The sequence below is a fragment of the Carlito syrichta genome, unplaced genomic scaffold (assembly GCF_000164805.1).
Source record: "Carlito syrichta isolate Samal-C Ts95f unplaced genomic scaffold, Tarsius_syrichta-2.0.1 Scaffold308993, whole genome shotgun sequence".
In the NCBI taxonomy this organism is placed as follows: domain Eukaryota; kingdom Metazoa; phylum Chordata; class Mammalia; order Primates; family Tarsiidae; genus Carlito; species Carlito syrichta.
The window spans coordinates 190,599-213,833 of NW_007253089.1; the positions used below are offsets into that span (position 1 = coordinate 190,599).

The 23,235-nt window shown below is 33.4% G+C and overlaps 1 protein-coding gene across 2 annotated transcripts in view; it reads right to left on the bottom strand.

Annotated features, from left to right (window-relative positions):
- Nucleotides 1-23,235, bottom strand: part of RICTOR (RPTOR independent companion of MTOR complex 2) — a 75,905-nt gene that overhangs the window by 5,847 nt on the left and 46,823 nt on the right. Inside the window, exons 15-33 of one of the 2 annotated variants that reach the window (XM_008066519.2) lie at nucleotides 22,546-22,711; nucleotides 22,141-22,242; nucleotides 21,970-22,016; nucleotides 20,414-20,549; nucleotides 19,787-19,986; nucleotides 19,201-19,327; nucleotides 18,664-18,828; nucleotides 18,418-18,494; nucleotides 17,974-18,052; nucleotides 15,258-15,367; nucleotides 14,397-14,484; nucleotides 12,788-12,880; nucleotides 12,277-12,383; nucleotides 11,503-11,732; nucleotides 8,687-9,695; nucleotides 8,329-8,400; nucleotides 5,926-6,103; nucleotides 5,126-5,210; nucleotides 4,149-4,382 (exon numbers count right to left, since the gene is read on the bottom strand). In XM_008066519.2, the coding sequence (XP_008064710.1) occupies nucleotides 4,149-4,382; nucleotides 5,126-5,210; nucleotides 5,926-6,103; nucleotides 8,329-8,400; nucleotides 8,687-9,695; nucleotides 11,503-11,732; nucleotides 12,277-12,383; nucleotides 12,788-12,880; nucleotides 14,397-14,484; nucleotides 15,258-15,367; nucleotides 17,974-18,052; nucleotides 18,418-18,494; nucleotides 18,664-18,828; nucleotides 19,201-19,327; nucleotides 19,787-19,986; nucleotides 20,414-20,549; nucleotides 21,970-22,016; nucleotides 22,141-22,242; nucleotides 22,546-22,711 (3,305 nt within the window). The remainder of the gene's footprint in view (nucleotides 1-4,148; nucleotides 4,383-5,125; nucleotides 5,211-5,925; nucleotides 6,104-8,328; nucleotides 8,401-8,686; nucleotides 9,696-11,502; nucleotides 11,733-12,276; nucleotides 12,384-12,787; nucleotides 12,881-14,396; nucleotides 14,485-15,257; nucleotides 15,368-17,973; nucleotides 18,053-18,417; nucleotides 18,495-18,663; nucleotides 18,829-19,200; nucleotides 19,328-19,786; nucleotides 19,987-20,413; nucleotides 20,550-21,969; nucleotides 22,017-22,140; nucleotides 22,243-22,545; nucleotides 22,712-23,235) is intronic. The other variant, XM_008066520.2, reaches the window with a different exon arrangement.

The window sequence follows — 23,235 nt, forward strand, 5'->3', positions numbered from 1 at the left end:
CTGGAGGGCAGTGGCTGCTCCCGGCCACCGCAGCCTTGACCTGCTGGGGCTCCAGCGATCCTTCCCCCTCAACCTTCCAAGTAGCTGGAATTACAGGCACACGCTATCATGCCCGGCTAATTTTTTTTTGATTTATTGTAGAGATGAGGTCTCACCAAGTTCCCCTTCGGGTCTCGAACCCGCGGGCTCAGGTAATCCACTCACCTCAGCCTCCCAAGGCACGGGATTACAGGCTGAGCCACCAAGCCCGGCTTCAAGACTATTTTTAACCTGGATAAAGCATCTCATCCATAAGCTAAGTAGTTTTATCAAAATGGTTGACGTTTATTTCTTAATCATTGTTGTTTACTTTTATTTTTTATTTCCTTTTTAATTAATGATACTCTAGCCTAGTTTTATCTTTTAACTGAAAATGGAGACAAAAAGCACAGAAGAGATCCATATCCTAGACAAAGAGACTAGGTGCCTTCTTTAACCTATGTAGTTCAGCATAAAGCTGACTCCAGCTAAATGCCACTGTATATAAAAAAGAATAAAAAGCTATTTGTAAAAACAAAATAAAACAAAACAAACGTCTATTCAGGTTAATTAAAAAAATAAATCATAAGTTAAATTTTCCTACCACAAAGCAATAAGTCATAAAAGAGCTTATGAGAAATGCTGATGAAGTTATTTCTGAAAAAAATAAGAATTCTGTGAAGAGCTCTATCTGATACATTTATACCCACCTAATAACCACCTCTAATAGGCAGATGTCAAAGAAGTGAGAAAGGAGATTTCCCTTAGAAACACAGCAGGATCTCCATAACTGAACTATCAGAATTTAGGGGAGAGAATATAATTTCTAACATAAACACCTTACTGTGAGTTACCATTTACTGAGCTCTTACTGAATGCTAATCTAATACGTTATTAAACACCAAAACAATGCCATAAGGTATCATTATTCCCATTTAGAAACTTAAAAAACAATGCCATAAGGTATCATTATTCCCATTTAGAAACTTAACAGAACAAAAACTAAAGCTCAATGAGATTAGGTAGATTGCCCAAGATCAAATAACTAATTAGAAGGAACAACTTGGCTTTAACTCTAAGTCTTCTCTGTTTATACCTGTGGCTTTCAGTGTTTCTTTGAGGACTGGCACTTCCTGGGGCCTCCTCAAAGGTTGTCAGTTGGGTAAGGTGAAGGCCAGATAGTTGGGTCTCATCTTCCCCAACATCATGTGTATACACCACTAGTCTTGTGAATAAATTGTGAGTGAAATATAAATTCTACAGCTAAGATAATTTGAAAACCATGACAGTTGCTTTTAGTTCCTCCTATCCCCAGTGTAGTTTTGCCCACTCCCTCAAAATTATCAATTTAATAACTTAGATATTCAAATTGATCCTCTTGCCATTACCTTTTGTAGTTGACGTTTTTCTAATGCTTTCTCTGATAGACTAGTTTAAAACACTGACAAAGTTCCCCAATATAAGTTGGCTAACTATATTAGGGCAAATGTGGGTGGCGTGTATAAGCTAGACCTAATAGAAATATACAAGACTGAATTTTGACTTGGATACTAGCACCGTACAATGCATAAACATCTGGAAAATATCAGAACACAAAACAAAATGTGCTACTAAAATATGCTAGTCTAGTATCATTCTTCTGAACATTAACATTTGTTGAACCACCATCACTACCAGACTAGAAATTCTGAGAATACCTATTGTGTTCAAGACTTGACATCTCTCTAAAAATAAACATTACAAAGGAACTAGGTTTTAGTTATTCGTCAGAGATAATAACAGTATCTTCTTTCTGACACACAAAAACCTTAATATGGCCTGTAGCAGTACTTCTCAAACTTTATTGTACATGTGAATAACCTGTGAGTCTTGTTAAAATGCAGATTCTGGTTCTGCAAGTGTGGAGCGAAGCTTGAGATTCTGCATTTCTAACAAGTCCTCAAGGGCATGCTGATGCTGCAGGCCCACTATTCATACTTTGGGTGGCAAGGGCTCTCTGTAGAGCCTGGTCTCTCCTTATCCTCCTAGGCCCATCTTGTCATCTCCTTCCCTCCGGCTGAGCTCTAGTCACACAGGTATCCTGTAGCCTCTTTCATTCTTCAAGCTCGCTCTCACTGGATAAATAGTGCTCCTGCTGTCCCCTCTGTCTAAAATACCCTTTACTTCCATCTTCACTTAGCTTCTATTCATTCTTCAGACCACAGCTGAACAGTAACTCCTTCAGAAATCTCTTCTTTGATCTGCCTACTTGATTACAGTCCTCGGCTAGTACCATGTGCCACTTCTTAATGGCATTCGCTATGAATGCAGCATTTTATCTGCATTAACCCGTTAATCAATATATTTCTTTCCCCACTGGATTGAAGTTAGAAAAGTGCAGAGACAGTGCCCTTTTGTTTTTTTCCTCACAATTTCTTTCCTAGAATTTACTACAATGTCTGGCCCAGGCTGCATAATAAATATCATGTTGAGTGCATGAATGTTTAAAGGTTCAATTAGCTTCCCATCCCTCACACATCTCAAATGACTATCAGGAGGCAAACTGTAATAATTTCCCAATTAAGACAATAATTATTCTCTCTTCCCGACTGCTCCTCAATCTAAACTTTACATCACTAGAATAGAAAGTCGGGGGGAGGGGTAAGGGGAGGTTCCAATGGCTTGTGCCAAGATGAGTGCCTCTCTGACTGCAGCAAGTCTCCCACACAAGTCCTACGCTTTTTAACACTAGATTTGATTACACAGATCACAAATGGATTAGAACTAGCTGTGACTGCCTTGTGCCTGGGTACTGAGAAGGCTGGTTACCTTATCTGTTCATAAGTGGGAAACAGTACAGCAAAGCTCCACAGTAAGCACTTCGTAAGTATTTGTTGAACGAGTAAATGAAGAAGAACTTGTAGGAACTAAATCACGAACAATGAATAGCCAAATTGATTAAAAATCGCATCTTCTCTATTATGTACAATATATCGAATAGCTTTCCCAAACTTATTCATAGAAAGTGAAAATAATTATAGTATGCAAGGGTTCCAGACAGGGCTATTCATAGTAGAAAATACATAGTCCAAGGATGTGCCATACCCAGGCCCTACTGAGACACAAAACCATTGAGAGGATCAGTATCTCAACACAACCACATCCTACTGTGGCATATCAGTGAGCTGCAACCATTAGTTAGGAAGCTAATAATTAGAATATCAAGGAGAAATCTGGAAAAGTAAACCAGAGAACTTTGCTCATCACTAGGTTTTTCTGAGATTGGCTAAGTGACATTCAACAAGATATAATATATACATGTGTTTAATACATATGTTTAATAGTTTAAAGATATAACTTTAAACACATATATACTACACTGAAATTGCTAATACATGTTACTCATTGATCTACATAAAAAAGCTCAATCTGAGTACACTTTATTTACTCACTCACCAAATACATACTGAGGACCTACTGTACAAAGCAGTATGTACCTAGGTATTAAGAAATCTGAAAACTTTTGAAAAGACATGTCATAAAGGAACTTAGTGGAAGGGACAAAAAAATATCAAGTAATAATAATCATAATTATTGCGAGAGATCTATTTGCAAAGAGCAATGAGAGCAGAAAGAAAGGAGTATCAACAACTGACTCAGAGAATCAGAGAAGACTTCACAGGCAAGATGCTGTTGACACAGAGGATGAGGTGGACTTGCCAAATAAACCACGGATGTCTGCATGATAAGGGGAAAGGGCAAGGAGAGAACAGCAGGGAAAACACGTTTTTCATGCCTAGAAGTTTATTCAAAGCTTCAAGTCAGTCAGTGATGGTATGTCAGATATAAGAAAGGAAAATGGCAGGAAAAAAAACACTAGACAGATCATAATGAGTCTTGTGTGTTAGGCATGAGTAGTCAGTAAAGAACTGTACACAGATTAATCCTAAACGATAGTATGAAAGATGAATGGGAAGGGACCAACATTAGAGGCTGAAAAACTAATACTCCAGTAGGGAGATGTTGATTGGCTGAACTAAAGCTGACATAGAACAGAACAAGAGGATATGATTAAAAGAGCTGAGAGATGCCTTGGTACTGGAGCAGATTCAAATTCAGGTGGATTCATCTAGAAGGACACGATCACTTACCTGAATGACTACATATTGCACTTAGTTGATTACTGGGCTGGAAACCCAGAATTTCGATACAGACACAATAAAGGCAGTTATCATCTGTATGCTCTTGTAGTCCAGTGTCTTCTGTACTTTCTAAAAACAGAGAGGCGTCTGAATGGATGGAATTCATGATTTCTGTAAGACTCATCTGCTGTCGTAGCAAGTGGAAAGAGTTTTTTACAAGACCTCCAGTTCCAGATGGAAGACCTGTGCATAAATACACAATCCGATAAAAAGAGTATTTTTCAAGATGACTTAAATTATGTGTATTTTTAAAGAAAGAAATTAGGAAAGAGAGCCAAAACACTTTTTATGGCTCAGAATCTAACTTTAACTGGAAAGAAAAAAGAGTAATTTGCTTTAAATTACAAAAATAACTCAAGTCAGCAGATATTTTTTTTAGTCAGCAGATATGTTTATATTACTTTAATGCAGTTTTAAATACAAATGGAAAGCTAACATTATATAATTTATAAATCATTTCAGTTATCTCAATAACTGTCTAACGAAGGTAATTATCCCAACTATAAAGAGGCATTTGTTAAAAAAAAATCAAGATTATAAAGCTAAAAATTTGTGGCTTATATGTATATAATCATTAAAATATATAACAGTTCATAACAAAGAGAGATAATGTAATATGTAAGTTCATTTTTCTCTCTCTCCTTGCCCCAAACAAATAGCTGTTCCATGGACATATGAGGTCTACTGCTATAAGTTTTTCATGTACTACATGTACTACTTTTTAAAAAACAGAACAACTAATTTGGTTTTTATCTTCTTGGGAGGCTAAGTACTTAGTTAAAAAAACACTTTACGTCTCTCACAAAAACTGGGCCTACCCAAGAGTAGGTCTACTTAAATTTTTAATACCATCCTACAAAAAACAACTAAGAATTTTCTTTTTAATATAGAGAGAAGTCTCATAAATACAAAGAACAATGCATTACCTCCTGCATCATGGGCAAATACTCTTGCACCTCGATCATCATGGGGAGGGATGTTTTTTGTCTGAAAATAGGGAATATCCTTTACCTAAAACAGATATATATCATGTTAAGTACTTTATCTAAAACAGATATATATCATGTTAAGTACTTTTATAAAAAGAAGTCCACTTTATGAATATTAGTAAAATGAAATGAAATACGATTAAAACAGAACTACTACAGCATATAAACCTACAGTGAAAAGTTTATACTACAGAAGGTTAAATTGCTACAACTTAACAAAATGACAACTCTAAAAGTCCTTATCCTACTCTTGGTGAGTAAATGCATATTAAAATAATTATTTTAGTGTTTATCAAAAATGCCTTTAGACTTCTGAGCAAATGTATATTTTACATCTAAAGATCTATGAGTATCTCATGGGATTAGGGCTACCTTATATGACTGGGCACCACAATGGCTGCCTTATATGGGATAAATAGAATCAAGGATTAAAAAACAAGGTATAAGTCTTATATGACTAAAAACAAGGTCAGGAATGTAATAAATTTCTACAAAGAATATACAGATAAAGAAATCAAATGATACGAATTTAGTATGGGAAGAGAGGGAGGATAATGTTCTAAGGATCCAGAGATATTAAATAAGAGTATAGAATAGCTAAAAATGGCAAAACGATTTTCATTTAAAATTTTTCTAAACAAAACTGTCTTTAAAGATCATTTTTCCCCAAATTAGTGTCCACTAAGTTATGATTTCTAATAAAGAGGAGACCAATTCATGAAAATGTATGAGGATACCTGGAATATATCATTGATGTCTACTGGGAGAGCCAGTCCAATATAATCATCTGAGCCCCCATATGTGGCACTGGACACCATGGACCGCACTGAGGAGGATCGCTGCAGGGTATTTTGATTAATAGGACTTAATAAATCTTCTTTATCTAATGATGCATAACTTAAAGCTTTCATAAACCTAAAAAACCCCCAAAAAAAGAACTTGTATTATTTTCTTGATTTGTAATTTTAATATATAAAGAAACAACTTATATTCCTACCTCCTACCTTCATAAAAGACAAGTAGCTAGTCAAGTACTAAGCAGTGCCATCTTGTTTACTGGGAACACATAATCACTTAAAAATATTAGCTGCTTTAGACAGATATGTAAAAGGTTCCCAGTTATGTTGACTGTCACCAAAAACAACAGTTATGGTCTCCCAGATAAAGGTGAAAAGGTGAGCAATTAAATAACTTTCAATATCTAAAAATAAAAAAATAAACATACCTCAGAAGTCAGAGGTATGGTCCAAGGACAATCTTCACAATCACTTGAGACTGCTAGATTTGTTATCATACAACTAAGTGTATGTGTATTAATGCCATTTAACATATTAGTGAAAGATAAGATCAATTACATTATCATTTTGTGGGTGATAATTACCTCAATGCTTTCATTATCAACATAAGATGTAAGATTTATGTAACACAGAAAGACACAACACAAAAATGGTGCCATTGATATATATGACAAAAAAGAGCTTTAGATAAAACACTGATATTTCCATACTGTATTCTTACCAGAGACCCCACAACAAATATGATACAGTGATATTTCCATAAGATACATCTTTCTCATATACTCATAGATTCCTTTTTTTTAAAAGTGAGATTTATTGAGAGGGCAGAAAAGCTCCCACAGTGGGAGGGGACCCAAAGGGGTTGCCCTACTCATAGATTCTTATTCATACAACAGACATGCTAAAAATATCTACTTGATATCTGCTGTATATATACAAGGCTCTATGCAAGGTTCCATATTTGTGTGTGTGTTGAAAATACCTTTAGACTTCTGAGCAAATGTATATTTTACATCTAAAGATCTATGAGTATCTCATGGGATTAGGGCTACCTTGTATGACTGGGTACCACAATGGCTGCCTTATATGGGATAAACAGGGTCAAGGATTAAAAAACAAAGTCATACGTGACTAAAAACAAGGTCAGAAATGTACACACACAAATATGGAAACTTGCATAGTGCCTTGTATAAATATTTAAAATGTACTTATACAGCCTGATATTAAATCAAAGAACTATTTCATAAAATGTACAATATGAAAGCTTCATAAATAGTAGCTATTAAGATCATCAAAGTAAAAACCTAACTAACATCTAAAAACCAGTCTTAACTGAAATTCATGAATTCCATAAAAGAGGTCAGTGGTTTTGAAATTGTACAGTGTTATCTCTCTCTGACTCCAAAGAACTCTTCAAGGAATAGTGGAATGGGAGGAAAAATTATTGGATTATTCTCCTTCCCAATTCCTATTTCAACTTGTATAGCTCCATTTCTATCTATTCCATATACTGGGTTTTCACAGAAATCTTTTTGTGAAAAAAAAGGTTTCTCTGCTCCAAAAGCAACAATAAAACAGCTTAAAACCCCTGAGTGCAATCTCTATCAGAGGTGGTAATAGACCTACATTTTTCAAAATCCATCAACTTTATTGCATACATTTGTAAAAGTGAGCTGTTGAGATGTTTGTCTGGGTTTGTTCTGAACAAGGTAGCCAAAGTCAGTGAGTTCCAAGCAGATGAGACATTTCTGCATAGTTCATTAAATTCTACAAAAAAAGATATAATTCATCATCTGCTACCAGGAGACCCTCTATTAAGTGTGTTAAGCAATATTGAAACAAAACTGTTTAATGTTATTCAGAATTTAATGTAAGAACCAGATGAACTACATTAAATTACTGATGATAAGAATGACAGCTAACTTTTACTGAGTGCTTAATATGTGCCAGACACTATTCTAACATACTGTTGACATATTATGCATGTGACATATATTAATCTATTTAAATAAATATAAACGAATAACTTAAAACTAAGGAAAGTTGCTTAGAATCATGACCCAACAAAAAAATATAGGTACAAAAATTTTTGCAAATTTAATACTGTATGTCTATTTTAAAGGTAAAATCTAAACTGTTTACTTTGACCAGCTTGATACAATCTAAATATAATAGAGATCCTTGCTGAGTCTTAAAGGCTAAGTATTTTCATTTAGTGTTTTTCAGGTTCCTACTTAATAATCATAGCTACTTAAACTGAAAATAATTTCACTAAAATTTTCAGTCATCTTTAAAAAAAAAAGTAATAAAGAGGTCAACTTTTGGAGCCTTAAATTGACCTACCTGAAAAGGTTGTTTGTTATTGTAGGTCTTAAGCTCCTGATTCCCCCGACATGCTTCTTTTTAAAATCGATCCTTGCAGAAGCGAGAAATAGATAAAAAAAAGCTTGTGACTTGTGTGTCCTTGCAAAGCACGTATGTTTATTTTCAGGGCCTAAAGGAGTTTCTTTTTCCCCCCTCGCAGCTGCAAGAATCCATTTCAAATCATATCGGGTAACAAGGAGCTTATAGCCTACCATAGTAAACAATTGGAATAGGTCAGTTATGAGGCTTAGATGGTGTAAGACCTTGCTAATGCTTTACATTTAAACTTGTTAAAGTGCAACCATCATTGCTTATTTTTAAACATATATCTGCTCACCTGCTTGGTGTTAATCTGGACTCAAAACTGTTGGCCTTCATGGTGATGGTATCAGTAAACAGCACATCTTTTGCTGGAGATGCCAAAGCTTCAGAGTGAGATAAGGATGGATGCATTCTTTGTTGCTGTAGTCTTTTCAGTGTAGCATACCCAAAGGCATCTCTAGAACTTGTGTAACTAAAGTTACAATCTGCTAGACTTTTAATTGTAGCAATAGAGGGTGCTTTAAGGGACTGTGCTCTTCTAGGAAGTGTATGAGAAGAACCTGGAGGCACCAGGGACACGGAGTTTGACTTGGAGAGAGACAGATGGTTAGACTGTGGTGTCAAATAGTGGCTTGTCTTAACAGTTTTAGTACTTACCACAGTACTCATACTTCCACAGTCTGTGTCTATAGTTGTAGCATCTACACCTACTGTCTCTCGTGAAGGACTTGAGCTCATTGAACTTATGCCACTTGTTGTAGTGTCTGTATTAAAACTTTGGCTACGTATCTTCATATGGGAACTTGTTGAACTTTCTACCACTAACCTCTCTCGGCTTGTATTTTCTCTGTGATTCTCTGTGCCAAAACTTTTGGTGAATTTTAAGTCATTTTCTCCAATACTTGGTGTACTACCAGTGTCTTCAATGTGCTTATTCCCAACAAATGAAGTTTCTAATTGTAATGTTTTCTGTACGGTGGATATGGGTGTAAAATCATCACTATGGTTAAAGTCAACACTTGGCTCCGTAAGTGTTCTGATTCGCCTGTTGCTTGTCTTATTTTCAGATGACACTTTCCCTCCTTTTGGATCACTGCTACTACGATGTTTTTTATTAGGCAAAGTAAGTGAATTTAAGATACGATTCTTCACAAGTTTACTAGAAGCAAAGAAAGGGAATGAATTTTTATCCTTTATGGGTCCAGATCGGTCATAAAATGCTGGCTCTGCATCTTCATTGATATCAAGGAAAAACGTACTAGTAGAGCTGCTGCCAAATCGGTCATCCTCCAATATGAACATACCTATGATTGAAGGATCAATTAATACAAGCACATGCAAAATGACAGATATATGATAACTACTAGTGACATCACATTTCCGGAAAAGTTTTTTTAGTCATCTGGTAGAAAAAAATTCAAAATTAAGGGTTAAACCATTCAGCCACACAAAAAGAGTTTCCCTGAAACCCAGAGTTTGAATGTGAATAAAATGTAAAATGATGTCATTATGAGAATGTCCTGTTATTTCCAAAGAAAAACCACAAGACTCACTATGGCACAAGTTACATAAAGTTTCTTTTGATTCTCCAACTGTTCAGAATAAAAATTAAAGGGAAAAAGGAATCTTGACCGTGGATGCTCACTCAGTTGCTAACGAATCCTAGTGGTTTATCTTCAAATCACAAAAGGTAAGAGAAATTTATCTTGTAAGAAACAAATTCCCAATCTTTAACAAAATATAGTTATAGAGAACCAAGCTACAACATTTTAAATTCATGTTTAAGCTAATTATGTTTATTTCCTATTTTGTCTTAAATACTAAGAAACTCATCTAAATTCAGTGATCAACTCTATAGAGGATTCAACCTAGGTGCCTAGTGACATCCGTAAGATTTTAGTCTACTTTAACTTTTCTTTAACTTTTCTATTGAATAACTGTAAACTACTCCAAATGTATTTTGAGAGACAGTAAGAGAAAATCCTATATGAACTTGCATACTGCATTGTATTTCTATATTTTGTCAATTCCAAGATGCATATTTTTCACTTTTGATCTCTTATTTTCACACAGAATATCTGATTCTAAAATTAGAATGCATCCTGCAACCAGTGGTATGTCCTAGTTTAATAGGCAGCATTTTTTTCTTCTTTCTCAGTAGTACATAAAATTTTGGTTCATGTAATAATTAATGGCATTTCATATTTGGTGAAATATAGTCTTTTATATCTGGTACTATCTTAAAAGGAAGAGGCATGCCATAAATTTTGTACACCTGATAGCATTTAGCACAGGGTTTAAAATCACAACCACTTTATATATAATTATTTTTAATACTCCATCTGTTAGCAGTTCCATTGTCTGAGAGTGCTTCTCTCAAATATAAAGATGTGACTATAATGTCTCTCAAAAATATATTCTGGCTTAACAATCTTTATATCTTAAAAAAATGAGTAAAAAGATTAAGTAGCCGGGCTCGGTGGCTCATCCTGTAATCCCGCGCCTTTGGGAGGCTGAGGTGAGTGGATTGCCTGAGCCCGTGGGTTCGAGACCCGCCTGGGCAGCGAGACCTCATCTCTACAATAAATCAAAAAATCAGCCGGGCGTGGTAGTGCATGCCTGTAATTCCAGCTCCTTGGAAGGCTGAGGCGGAAGGATCGCCGGAGCCCAGCAGGTCGAGGCTGCGGTGGCCGGGAGCGGCCACTGTACTTCAGTCTGGGCGACAGAGTGAGACTCCAACTCAAAAAAAAAAAAAGATTAAGTAAATGAAGATGGTAAACAAATACTTGTTAAATTTGTTTCTTTTATGACAATGAAAAAGGGCACTGGTTCTTCTGGCATGTGGCTTTCTATATAACTCAGTATGTAGGATTTTTCAAAAGCTATTAAGAATAACAAGGGGAGAGAACGATGTAGGCTGGTGACTATACTCTGTTGTGAAAAGATATGCATTCTCCAAGAGGTTATTATTGTCAAAATATTATCTTAGATAAAAGTATAATAAGGATGTAACAAATACATTTACTTTGAAAAATACAAATGTTTACAATGTAAAAATAAAAATTCAAATGTAAATACAAATCAAATGTTTCTGTGATGATTGATACTCACTTGATGGTGCAGATTCACTTTCACTATTATGTCTAGAGCTGGTTGACTCTGAGTTCAAACTTAGAGTACTTGGGATAGATGAAAGTTCATTACAAAGTTGTTCCACATCATCTGGAACTACTGGCCATGGATGTTTGCGACTATGCCTCACAGCATCCCAGTTGTGACATTTTAGAATATCACAGCCTTGTTTGGTTTTAGCTATGAGCCCAAGCACATATACACAGGTCCTGTATATAGAAGATGAAGTAATACAGTTTATAACTCCAAGTTGAGATTTCTTAAAGCAACCACAGATTAATCTGCTACATGTACATTTGAATTTTCTTTAAAACTCATTAAAAATTACTTAGCTGTGGATAAAAATGCTTTAAAACTAGTTAGAAATAAATTAGCAGCAACAAAACCATGCAAACTTCCTAATACAAATATTAATTACAACAAAATAAAAAGAACACAATGTAATTTTAGCAAAAAATACATATATTAGCTTTCCCATTATAATTTCAAATATCTGGGCTATTGGACTACTGGAATATTTGTACACACAGTATGTTTTCCCTGTTCACCTGCAAGATAAACTTCGATACTATAATAAAAATGGAATGACAACAGTAAACAAAGAGTTCATTAAGATTCTTAATTTAAAAATCTTATATCATTAGGACTTTCAGTGAATTAACTTATAGACTACACAGAAAATACTTTTCCCTCACATCCATTTGTGAATAACAATTATAGACATTAGAAAGTTTTCTGAGTTAAATGACATACCCTCTGATGGAAAGAACCTCACACTGTTTTGCAAGTTTCAGTATATCTGGAATCACGTTTTCTTCCTGCAGCAAATTGAGACCCCAGTTTGATGAGCCAATATTTCCCTGGGGGGGAAAAATCATAATTACATTTATGCACCCAGAGTAGCTCTTTCAAGAGATCTGGAAAACTCCCAAGAAACAAATTTAACCCCATTTATGAGAAAGAAAAATATGTGAAAAAAAATCCCTCAAATAAAAAACATTAGGTATTAATGTTCAAGCTTAAAACAAAAGCTATAAAACTAATAGTTTGACCATCTATTTATCAACATAAAGATAATATTTATCAACATAAATTTATCAACATAAAGATAAATATTTAAGTTGATAGGAATAATCCTCATCTAGAATATTAATCTAAGAACAAGTTCTGGGGAAAGAATTTTTTATTTAGTATTAGAGACAAAAAATGGAAAGATCTAAAAATCTAATATTGCAAAGATCTTACAGAAGTGTTTATTACAAACCAAGGCCCAAAGAGATGCTTTCAGTTTTTTAATTTCTTCCCACTTATCCAAATCTGGTGTCCGAACGTTGTGACAGAGTTCTGTAATAATATTCTGGAGAAAGAAATAAAAATACCATAAAAATAGTATCATGCCTTTAATGTACTTTTATTGCATCCTAAAACCTATCTAAAGTTTGCTTTTAGAATCATGTTTGCATGTTTAAAATTCTAAAATAATTTCAAGTAAAATTTCTTAAGAGACAGCATTGGTATATGGGTTCTGAGTTCATATTGAGTTCATATTATCACTTATTTGCTGTGTTGCCAAATTACTTAACCTCACCATGCTTTGATTTCCTCATCTCTAGAATACTGATAATAATAGCATCTCTCTCACAAGATTTAATAAATTATTGGATATAAAGTAATTATATCTAATTAATTAAGAAAGTATACCTGGCACTTAGTATTATAAAGTCAAAATTATGATTATTTATTTTATTTATTTTTTAGTCAAGACCTCACTGTCATTCAGACTGGAGTGCAGTGGCACAATCATGGCTCACTGCAGCCTTAAACTTTTGGGTTTAAGCAATTCCTCTTTCTTAGACTCCCAAGTAGCTGAGAATACAGTTATGCACCACTAGGCCTGCTTAATTTTTCTTTTTGGTAGAGATGAGGTCTTGTTATATTGCCCCATCTGGTCTCGAACTCCTGGGCTCAAGCAGTCCTCCTGCCTTGGTCTCCCAAAGTGCTAGGAGTATAGGTGTGAGCTCCCATGCCTTGCCCATCATTTCTTTTAAGTGTAAAATAAATTGGTGTTCACATTTTATCATACTATGCAGACAGTGATAATGAGCAAATCGCTTATGTTTTAAGTGACTTTATTTCCAAATATTAATATAAAAATAGCTGCCCCAATAGTCTTTACAGACATAATATAAAAACACACAAAACTATAGAGTATATTTATGCAAAACTTTGTGCTCCTGAGATGAATACTCATGCTAAAAGGAACTAAACTGCTAGACAACAATTGTACACACAGATTTCTACAACTATTTATATCTAAAATAAGAGAAAGTTTGTATTTATTGAAAACACCTAGTTGTAAGATGCATTCCCAGCCATAAATGCAGTGTACATACTGTACTAACAGGTTCATGCCTGTTATATTCCATGAAGCATATACGAGAATAAGGAGGTGCTCACCAGCAGCAGCTTTCAATTTATTACTAATCACGGATAAACTGAACCTGGTTTCAGCTTCAGTTTACTTCCCTATAAGTGAAAGAAACTCAGTTTTTAAAAGTATGTTTTTGGAGATGTGAATTTCTCCAATAAATTATAAAAAAGAACTGAGACCTGCACCGGGATGCTTACTCAACATAATAAGTTAGTTATTCAAAAAGGTCACACATAACTTAGGAAATTCATGCAAGGCCATGAATATTTCTAAGGATAACAAACAAAATGCCCAAACCAATTACAAGATAGAGACTATAGAAGTAATTGTGCCACTGACTTGAAGGTTTTTGACAAATTTTTGCAAAAAATATTTTATCAATATTAAAAAAATTTTGCTTTTACTCTTTTAACTATTTAACATAAGCAAATTATGTTTTTACCTGTACTTCCAACAAATGGCAACCTGTTTTGTGGTGTACTAGTTGTCCATAAAGGTGTACTGGCAGGTAGACATGAGGACGCTGTAATCTAGTATAAAAAAGATTATTAATATACCCACTGGCTCACTTAAATATACTAATATAAACAAATAAGTATTAATAATGCATTAGATAAATAAACTTAGATAAAATCCCCCAGTATAAATCCATATAAATACAGAGCTGGAAAGGCATGAGAAGTTTCTCAAAAAAATACAGGTTGAGCATCTCTAATCCAAAATGCTCAAAAATGCAAAACTTTTAAAGTAACAATGACATAACAGGTGAAAAATTCCACACATTGGTACTTAAGACAAACTTTTTCATGCACAAAATTATCAAATATGTTGTATAAAACTATGTTTAGTCTATGTATATAGGTGTATATAAAACAACTGAATTTCATGTTTAGATGTGGGTTTCATTCCCAAGATATCTCATCATGAACATATAAACATTCCAAAATCTAAAATATCCAAAATCCGAAACACTCCTGGACTCAATCATTTTGGATAAGGGATATCCAGCCTGTTAAAAGTTTATCAGGTCTCAAAGTACTGATGAGAATTTAGGACTAGAAAAGTAGACTGAGGTGAAAGCATGGAGTCTGTCTGAATGCTACGTCAGTGACATATTCAACATGCTATGAATGCCACGGGAATTGTTGAGCAATCAAGGCTGTGAATTTAAATTTCTCCTATCAGTGTAAGAAACAGAACATATAAGTGCCTAAGAAATGTAAATAAATAAATAAATTTATTACAGACTGGCTTTAAATGTGATATTTGAGAACCAGCAACTGTTCCATTAACTGGACTATACCTTTGGTTACTCCGACGAACGTAGTTATCACCATCAATAGGTTTTCGATAAGTAGTAAGTGCTTCATTAAGTTGTTCCTCAATCAAGTCAACATATTTTGAATTATATTCCTAAAAGGTAACATTGTTTTCATTGTACATAGTATCATAATGGCAACCACTAGATTTATATGTCAGATACTTAGCAAATTTTGAAAGCATAAATATAAGAAAAATAAAAACACCACTTTAAGAAATCTAAGAAATTTTTGTAAAGGGTAGGGCAAGGTATTATGGATACAAATGTTCTGTCATACCCATAGGTTTTCTGCTCAGGTTTTAAATACTACTATATGCTGATGACATAAAAATTTGCCATTTTCCATACATATCTGGACTCCAGATCTCCATTTTCAAATATTTCCTAGATACCATAACTTGGACATCCTACAGGCAACACTAGTTCAACATATTAAAATTCAACCTTCTTATCCTAACAAACAACTTTTTGTAATTAATCTCGATCTATTACTGGTGATTCATTATATATGCAGTGATTAAATTAGAAATCTTATGAGTCAAATTACACCACTCATAACCAATCGGCTCATAAATTCTGTCCATCTTATTTCAGAAGTGTCCAGAAAATGTGTCCCTACCTATCCAATCTCACTACCACTGAAGTTCAGGCCCTCATAAATTCTTGCTTCTAAACTAGTATCAGTATTCCTAGACTTTCCCATTGACAATCAAAATTCCACTTCTACACTGTAATCTGTCATGTATTAAAGCACCACACTGACTGTGATAACTCTTTACATTTGCAATAATTTCCACTACATATAAATTGAAATTCTTTTATATGATATAACATGGCTTACAAGGTCTTTTGCAATCTAGCTTTAACAACATTTCAGTCTCATCTTGCCACTCCCCATGTATCCTGGTCCCAACTACATTAGACTGCAGCCTTCCTCACAAGTCTAAGTTTCAATCACCCGTACAGCTTTATTCTGTTCCCTCTTCTTTGAATACCTTCTTCCAATTTACTTGCCTACTTACTCCTCAAGACCACTCCAAATATTGTATCCTCTGTTGTGCCTGTCCAAAATTTATTTTTATAATCCCCAAGGCAGAATCATTAATCTCTACTCTGTGTTCCTTTACACATTTGGATACACCTTTGTCATAGTACTTACTATTTGAAAGCACTGCACCAGATTCGCTAAGCAATTTTCTAACATTATGATTTGTAGCCTGGTGCGGTGGCTTGTGCCTATAATCCCAGCACTTTGGGAGGCCGAGGCAAGAGGATTACTTGAGCCCAGGAGTGAGATCAGCTGAGGCAACGCAATAAGACCTCATCTCTACAAAAATAAAAAAATAATAAGCTGGGCATGGCAGCATGCACCTGTAGTCCCAGCTACTTGAGAGGCTAGGGTGGAAGGATTGTTTGAGCCCAGGAGTTCGAGGCTGTGGTGGAGCCATGATCATGCCACTGCACTCCTGCCTGGGAGGCAGAGTGAGATTTCTACTCAAAACAAACAAACAAAAGATGTGTAAAATAAGAAAATTTTATTATCTTCTGAGAAATCAAACTATCATATCTTATCACAGTTCTGCAATTCGCCAATTATTAAAAGACTTCATGTCTTAAGTTGTATGCATCAAACTTTTAGTTCATTTTGAGAATCACTTATAGAATATGATTCAATGTAGACAATATAAATAATTATTACTACATAAACAAAGGAGAAGAAATAGATGATAAATAATCTGAAATGACTTTTAAAAATCTAAAAATCATTTACATTGGTAGAGATCATTTTGACCATGGGTTTCCAAGATGCTTTGATAATTTAGAAGCCACAGTAATCAACTTTTTTTTTTTTTGAGTTGGAGTCTCACTCTGTCGCCCAGACTGGAGTGCAGTGACACATTCCCAGCCATGTCAACCTCAGCCTTCTGGGCTCCAGCGATCCTTCTGCCTCAACTTCCAAGTAGCCTGAACTACAGGCGCGCACTACCATGCCCAGCTAATTTATTTGATGTAGTGTAGAGACAAGGTCTTGCCAAGTTGCCCAGGCGGGTCTCGAACCCGCGGGCTCAGGTAATTCACTCGCCTTGGCCTCCCAAAGTGCTGGGACTACAGGCTGAGTCATTGAACCAACTTTTAAAAAAAGGTAGATAGTTGTTTAATACCTTCAAACTACTCCTGTATTACTAGATTTCCCTATAGCCTATGACAATAAGAAGGTTGATCTCAGATTTATGTAAAGAAGCATTCTAAAATAAACTTTAATTAGATAATTACATCTGCTTGGGTAGGACTGTTTTCAACTTCTTCATTCAAAAAAATTATTTTAGTTTTAGCTTAGAAGGACTTGTGCAAAGTTGTAGGCTACATAAGGCACCGAAGAAGAAAGAAAATGATGGCAAGTAGGGTCAACAAATTATACCAGTAGATTATAAAGTTAATCGAGTTGAAAGCAAAATTTCAAGAGAATGTACATAAAGTCAACAGTTCACGATAAAAGAAATAACCATAGTTTTAAAAAATATAACTAAAGAAATATGAGTAATTATGCAGAATTTAGGATTTATCCTCACACGAATGTTTAAATAGTTAACTTAATTAGTTTCAAATCACTGATAATATAAAAAGTCATCTTTGAAATTCACAAATCTATTCTCAAGATGGAAACATACAAATTAAGCCTGATTCAATAAGAAGTTACCTTGTGCCACTTTTCCAATTGTTTTGCTACATAACCTCTTTCATTCAGATAGGAAAACCCTTTGGGAATGGAGAGAAATCTGTAAATTCAAACAAGCAAGAGTTTTAACACTGAACTCAACAAAAAGTGTTTAAGGAGCTAAAATACCTCAAATTTTAAAAAAAAGTTTAAAAAGTTAAGAGACTTTAGAAATAGCTCCCTTCGAAATAAAAAGGTACACTCTAATTTATTATAACTCCAATTACAAATAAATTTAGAGAACAATGAAACGAGTTTCAACATTATTAAAGGATATTCAAGATTCTAAAGTAGGTTTATTTCAAGAGTTAAAAGCTAAACTCTTTAGAGTACTTACCATTCAGATTTGAATCCAGGTTTAATATATACTGTCAGAGAGAACATAACAAAAAATATAAGGATATAAACAATTTATTTAAAATTTACCTCAGGAGGAGAAGTAAACCCTTGTCTCCCAGGTGAGATAAAGCTGGCTTCATCTGAATAAGAGCATGAAGATTGGCCTAAAAGAGATGATCATTAGGTAAATTAACAACTGCATTAAGATGGTAAATTCTTTATTTCCAAAATGACTCTATATACACTTTTACTAATTGTCGATTAAAATGGAATATTTCAATAAAAATTTATGTCTAAGTTTTTCATTATTAAAAAAAAAGGAAGAATCTTCACCTTGTCTTCACATGCTTCATCGAGGATATCAAGAGCTTCAGAAGAGATTGTTTTGTTTTTATCATGCAGCTGGGTCACTAATAACTCAATCCCCCAATTATTAAAGAATTCAACATTAGCTCTCAATAATACCCTTAAATGTTTCGTTGCATACAGCCTGCAGGCCTACAAAGATAAATGAATACATTAAAAAAAAAAAAAAAAACTTCACTATGAATTGCCTATTTAATTTTGAGACAGTTTTGCTACTTGAAAAGGACAGAAAGACTAGAATTGATGTTTTAGCCCTTGATATAAATACTTTTTTTAGTGATCATCAAATAAAATATTTACCTTTCTATCTAGCAGCTTCTTTCCCTTGACATAAAAATATGGGTACTATATGGAGTTCCTTGGTGGAACTAAAATTTTAAAGTAAATTCAATTTTCATATCATATTCTTAGAACTTATAATCAATTTAACTTAGTACCCAAAATTTATAATGTATAAATTCAAAATTTATAAAAATATAGTTTTACTGCCTACATTGTACTCACATCAGTAGCTGCAGTTAGAATTTTGGAAAGGATGACTCTCGCCAGTCCATCTCTGCTATAGTCCAAGCTAGAAACAGTAAGTTTCAGCAAGTGATCTTGGTTTTTCAAGGAGCAAAGATTAAGGAGACTTTAAAAAAATAATAATAATAAAGGTTACTAGAAATTGCTGTATTGATTAATTAACTGAACAAATATTTTTTCAGTTTTAATTAGGTATAATTGGCAAATAAAAATTATATATATTCAAAGTACACAACATGAGAATTTGATATACATTGTGAAAGTGATTGCCATAATCAAATTAATTAACATATCAATCACCACACACAGTCACTTGTGTGTTGGGGAGAAAGCAAGAAGACAATTCAACAAATATTTTTTTAAATTCCTAAAACAAACAAGCATTTCTTGAAAAAAAAGTGTTTAATAATTATCACATAAAATATATCTAAGTATTGAGACAACTCTAATTTAATCTTTTTAAAATAAAACTTACTAAATACATGCACACAAACCAAAAAGCATACCATATATGACTACATTAAAAGTGTATGTATATATTGCAAGAGAATCTAAATATGCTCACCACTGAAATACACTGCATTTTTCCAGCATTTTGACTCCATGTGGGTGGCAAGAAAGTGTTCCAATAAATAAAAAGTAGTGTTGACTAAGGGTAGTCAATAAACCATTATTTTGAAGACTTCTTTCAGGTTTCATTCCAGATGAAGCATTGAGCCACTGAACAATATCCTTTACTAAATCTTCTAAATATCCTTGCCCATCCTAAAAGCAAATACGTTGTGACACTGTGAGAAAAGCAATTAATGCTTATAATTTAAAAAATAAACTTTAGTCAAGTACAAAAATTTTCATCATCATCATCATCATAATTAAGTTACCAATTACTGAGTATATGTTATTTCTAAATTCTGTTCAGACAATGGTGCATGGAGATGGTATTTATTCACCATTTTACAGACAAGTACACTGGGTCTTCTAGAGGGAAGACAACTTGCCCAAAGACATAACTAGTGACTAAGTCAGGATTCAAATTCAGGTTTGGGGCTCATCTGTGTTTCTAAGTATACCCTATGCATATTCAGAAATATAAGCAAAAAAAAAAAAAAAAAAAAAAAAGATGGAAACAGAAGGAGGGGAAGGGGGCAATTCAATAAATAAAAATTGCTCTAAAAATATTCAGAGTGCTTACTTCTTCAGACTCAAGAAGAAATTCTGTAAACTGGCAACCCACAACTGTGAGCTGCTTGGACTTGGCAAAATCCAGATCCAGGTTGGCATATAATTTACTGCTGGGCTTATAAAAATAAAGTAGTCTTCGTACAAACCTAATATCAAAACAAAATTAGCAACAAGGTAAGAAATTAAACAATTATTTTAGAATCTTAACCATTGTTTACGACATAATAAAGTTTTGAGAATATGTTTTGGGTCGGAACCACTGGGATAAATGACAAAAAATTTAATAAACACATTGGTATATATTGTTTTAAAGCCAAAAAAGTTAAAAATAAAAACCCTCACTGTAAAGAATATCTCTGTGTAATAAAACTTTATAGTGAGATACTTGAAATAAGCAAAAGTGAAGAAATGTACTAGCAGAAAAAAATGTGGATTTTACACAGCCAGAATACACAAATGGATAAATATGAGGAAGCCACCTGGACGTAAAATTTCTTCTACTATATTTAAAGAAGAACTTTGTCCTATGGTTCTATAAAATAACCCTGATTTTGTCTGGTTGTCACAATTCAGCAAAAGGGCAAGCATAAAAATTATAATTTAGGTGACTGAATTTATAGACACAATTTGTGCTATCTCAGTGTTATAACTTTCAACATTATGTTCTAAGTTTCAATTTTAATTAAGTTAAATTCTAATTTGTATACTATAATTCTATCCAATAAAAGTGTCAAGTCTGAGAGTCACGGAAACAAAGTCAAATAAACATCATCTCTGTTCTCAAGGAGTATGAAAAGTTAGTACTATGCTTTTTTATTTCAGTGTAATTTATATGTTCTGGGTATTTCTTAAAACTTAATATAAATATTAAGTTACATATCACAAGCTGATTAAAGTAATCAAATGATCACATTAATGACATAAACTTCTCAAACGTAAAGTAAGATCCTCTTATCCAATGAGATCAGTACTGATAGTCTAAGCTCAGAAGGAGTAAAAATGTATGGTATACTAGAAAACAGTACAGTAGCTAAAAGTGTTCTATATGCTGTGAACATTTTCATGTGCTATAGAAGACAAAGTAGAGGAAAAATAAGTAACTCTCCAAAGTCAGACACAAGTAGAAATAGAAGTTATGTATTAAAAATATACGTCCTGGGCAACCCCTTCAGGTCCCTTCCCACTGTGGGGGCTTTCCTGTCCTCTCAATAAATCCTGCTTTAAAAAAAAATATGTCCTTATTATGTCATCCTTGTGTAGGGCTGAGACCACTCTACAGTTGATATAATCCCAATTTGAGAAAGTTTTATCTCAACTATTCCATCTGTTCCATAACTAAAAGTAGAATGTAAATAACTAAAAAAAAAAAAAAATTAGCTGATGCGTTTTGGTTATAAAATAAGTCTACATATAAAAATATACATAAGTATCTATTGAAGACTAATTAATTCTTAAAATTTATGTACATATCTTTAAAACACTAATTATTACTTTTAACAGGCATTAGGCATAATATCATCCAAATATAAGCTCTTTAAACTGAAGTGCAAAACAGTTGTTACATACCTGTGCAACTGTTCATCTTTATAGTTTCTTAGATTTACATTTGGCCACTAGAAAAATATAATGTTATATTACATATGTATTTATCAATTTACAAACACATAATTATAATAAATCACATTTAATAATAAAATGAAGACTATCAAGCCATCACATTGAAGTATCTTGTCATACCTTAAGAATGGTCCCTATAAGATTCCAATTCCATTCAAGATTCTCTTTATGTTGAAGGACTTGGCTGTCCCTAAGGTTCATTAGAAGAGCTTCTTCTGTATCCTAAAGTAATCAGAAAGTAATCAGAAAAATCGAGGCAAACTGTCTTTACATCAGAAAACTAAGTTCAAGTTTCAAAAATTGAAAGAAAGATTTTTCACTTAAGGATAAATCAAGGTTTTTGTTTTTAACTTTACAAAGTTATAGAAACCTAGCTCTGAATTGCCTAGCCATTATAAAACTCAAAAGCCATTTGAAAATTCGTATTCATGAATAAAATGGCAAACTCAAATATATGCATACTAAAATCCAGTGGTTAAAAAATTAAGAAACTTTAAGTTAAAAATTATGATTTCATGTTAGTACCTTAAGAACAAATATATCTTTCTGAACTCGAAGATATTGATCCCGTTTCTGGTGTGTTGCAATAGCTTTTTGAATAATGTGGTCTAAGTGAAGGCTATAAGGCTTAGGTCCTCGTTTCTTCATTTCATGGAAGCGTTTTAAACAGTTCAAGGCTGCACTGGCTCGCCTAATGAGAAAAAAATTTTGATTAATACAGTAGCAAGACTAGTATAATTTTTAAAAGATTACTTTGGTAAATTAGTAAAGCTTATATAATTCAAGGCTAGAGATTATTACTAAAAAAGGGATTTAGTCAAATTTGGAAACACAAAGTTAAAAAAAAATCAACAACACTGCTGAATTATATAAAGAAACATTGAATATTTAGACTCAAGTGAATATGTACTTACTAATTTTTCCTTCTATGGTAGAGGGTACTTTTTGTATATTGGTTTTAGAACTCCTTCTACAAGGTCAGAAACCTAGTTTTTTATATGTTCTTATAAAATTTTTAAAGCTTTGCCTTTCCACATGTAAGTTCTTAATCCACATGAAACTTATTTTTGTTTATGGTATGAGGCTGAAATAATTTCACTGTCCTCCCATAAGGATAATCAATGATTCTAATATCAATTGAATAGTTTACATTTTCTGTACTGATGTATAACTATAAATGATAACTTTTAAAAAATTATGGTTAATTCCTTGTTT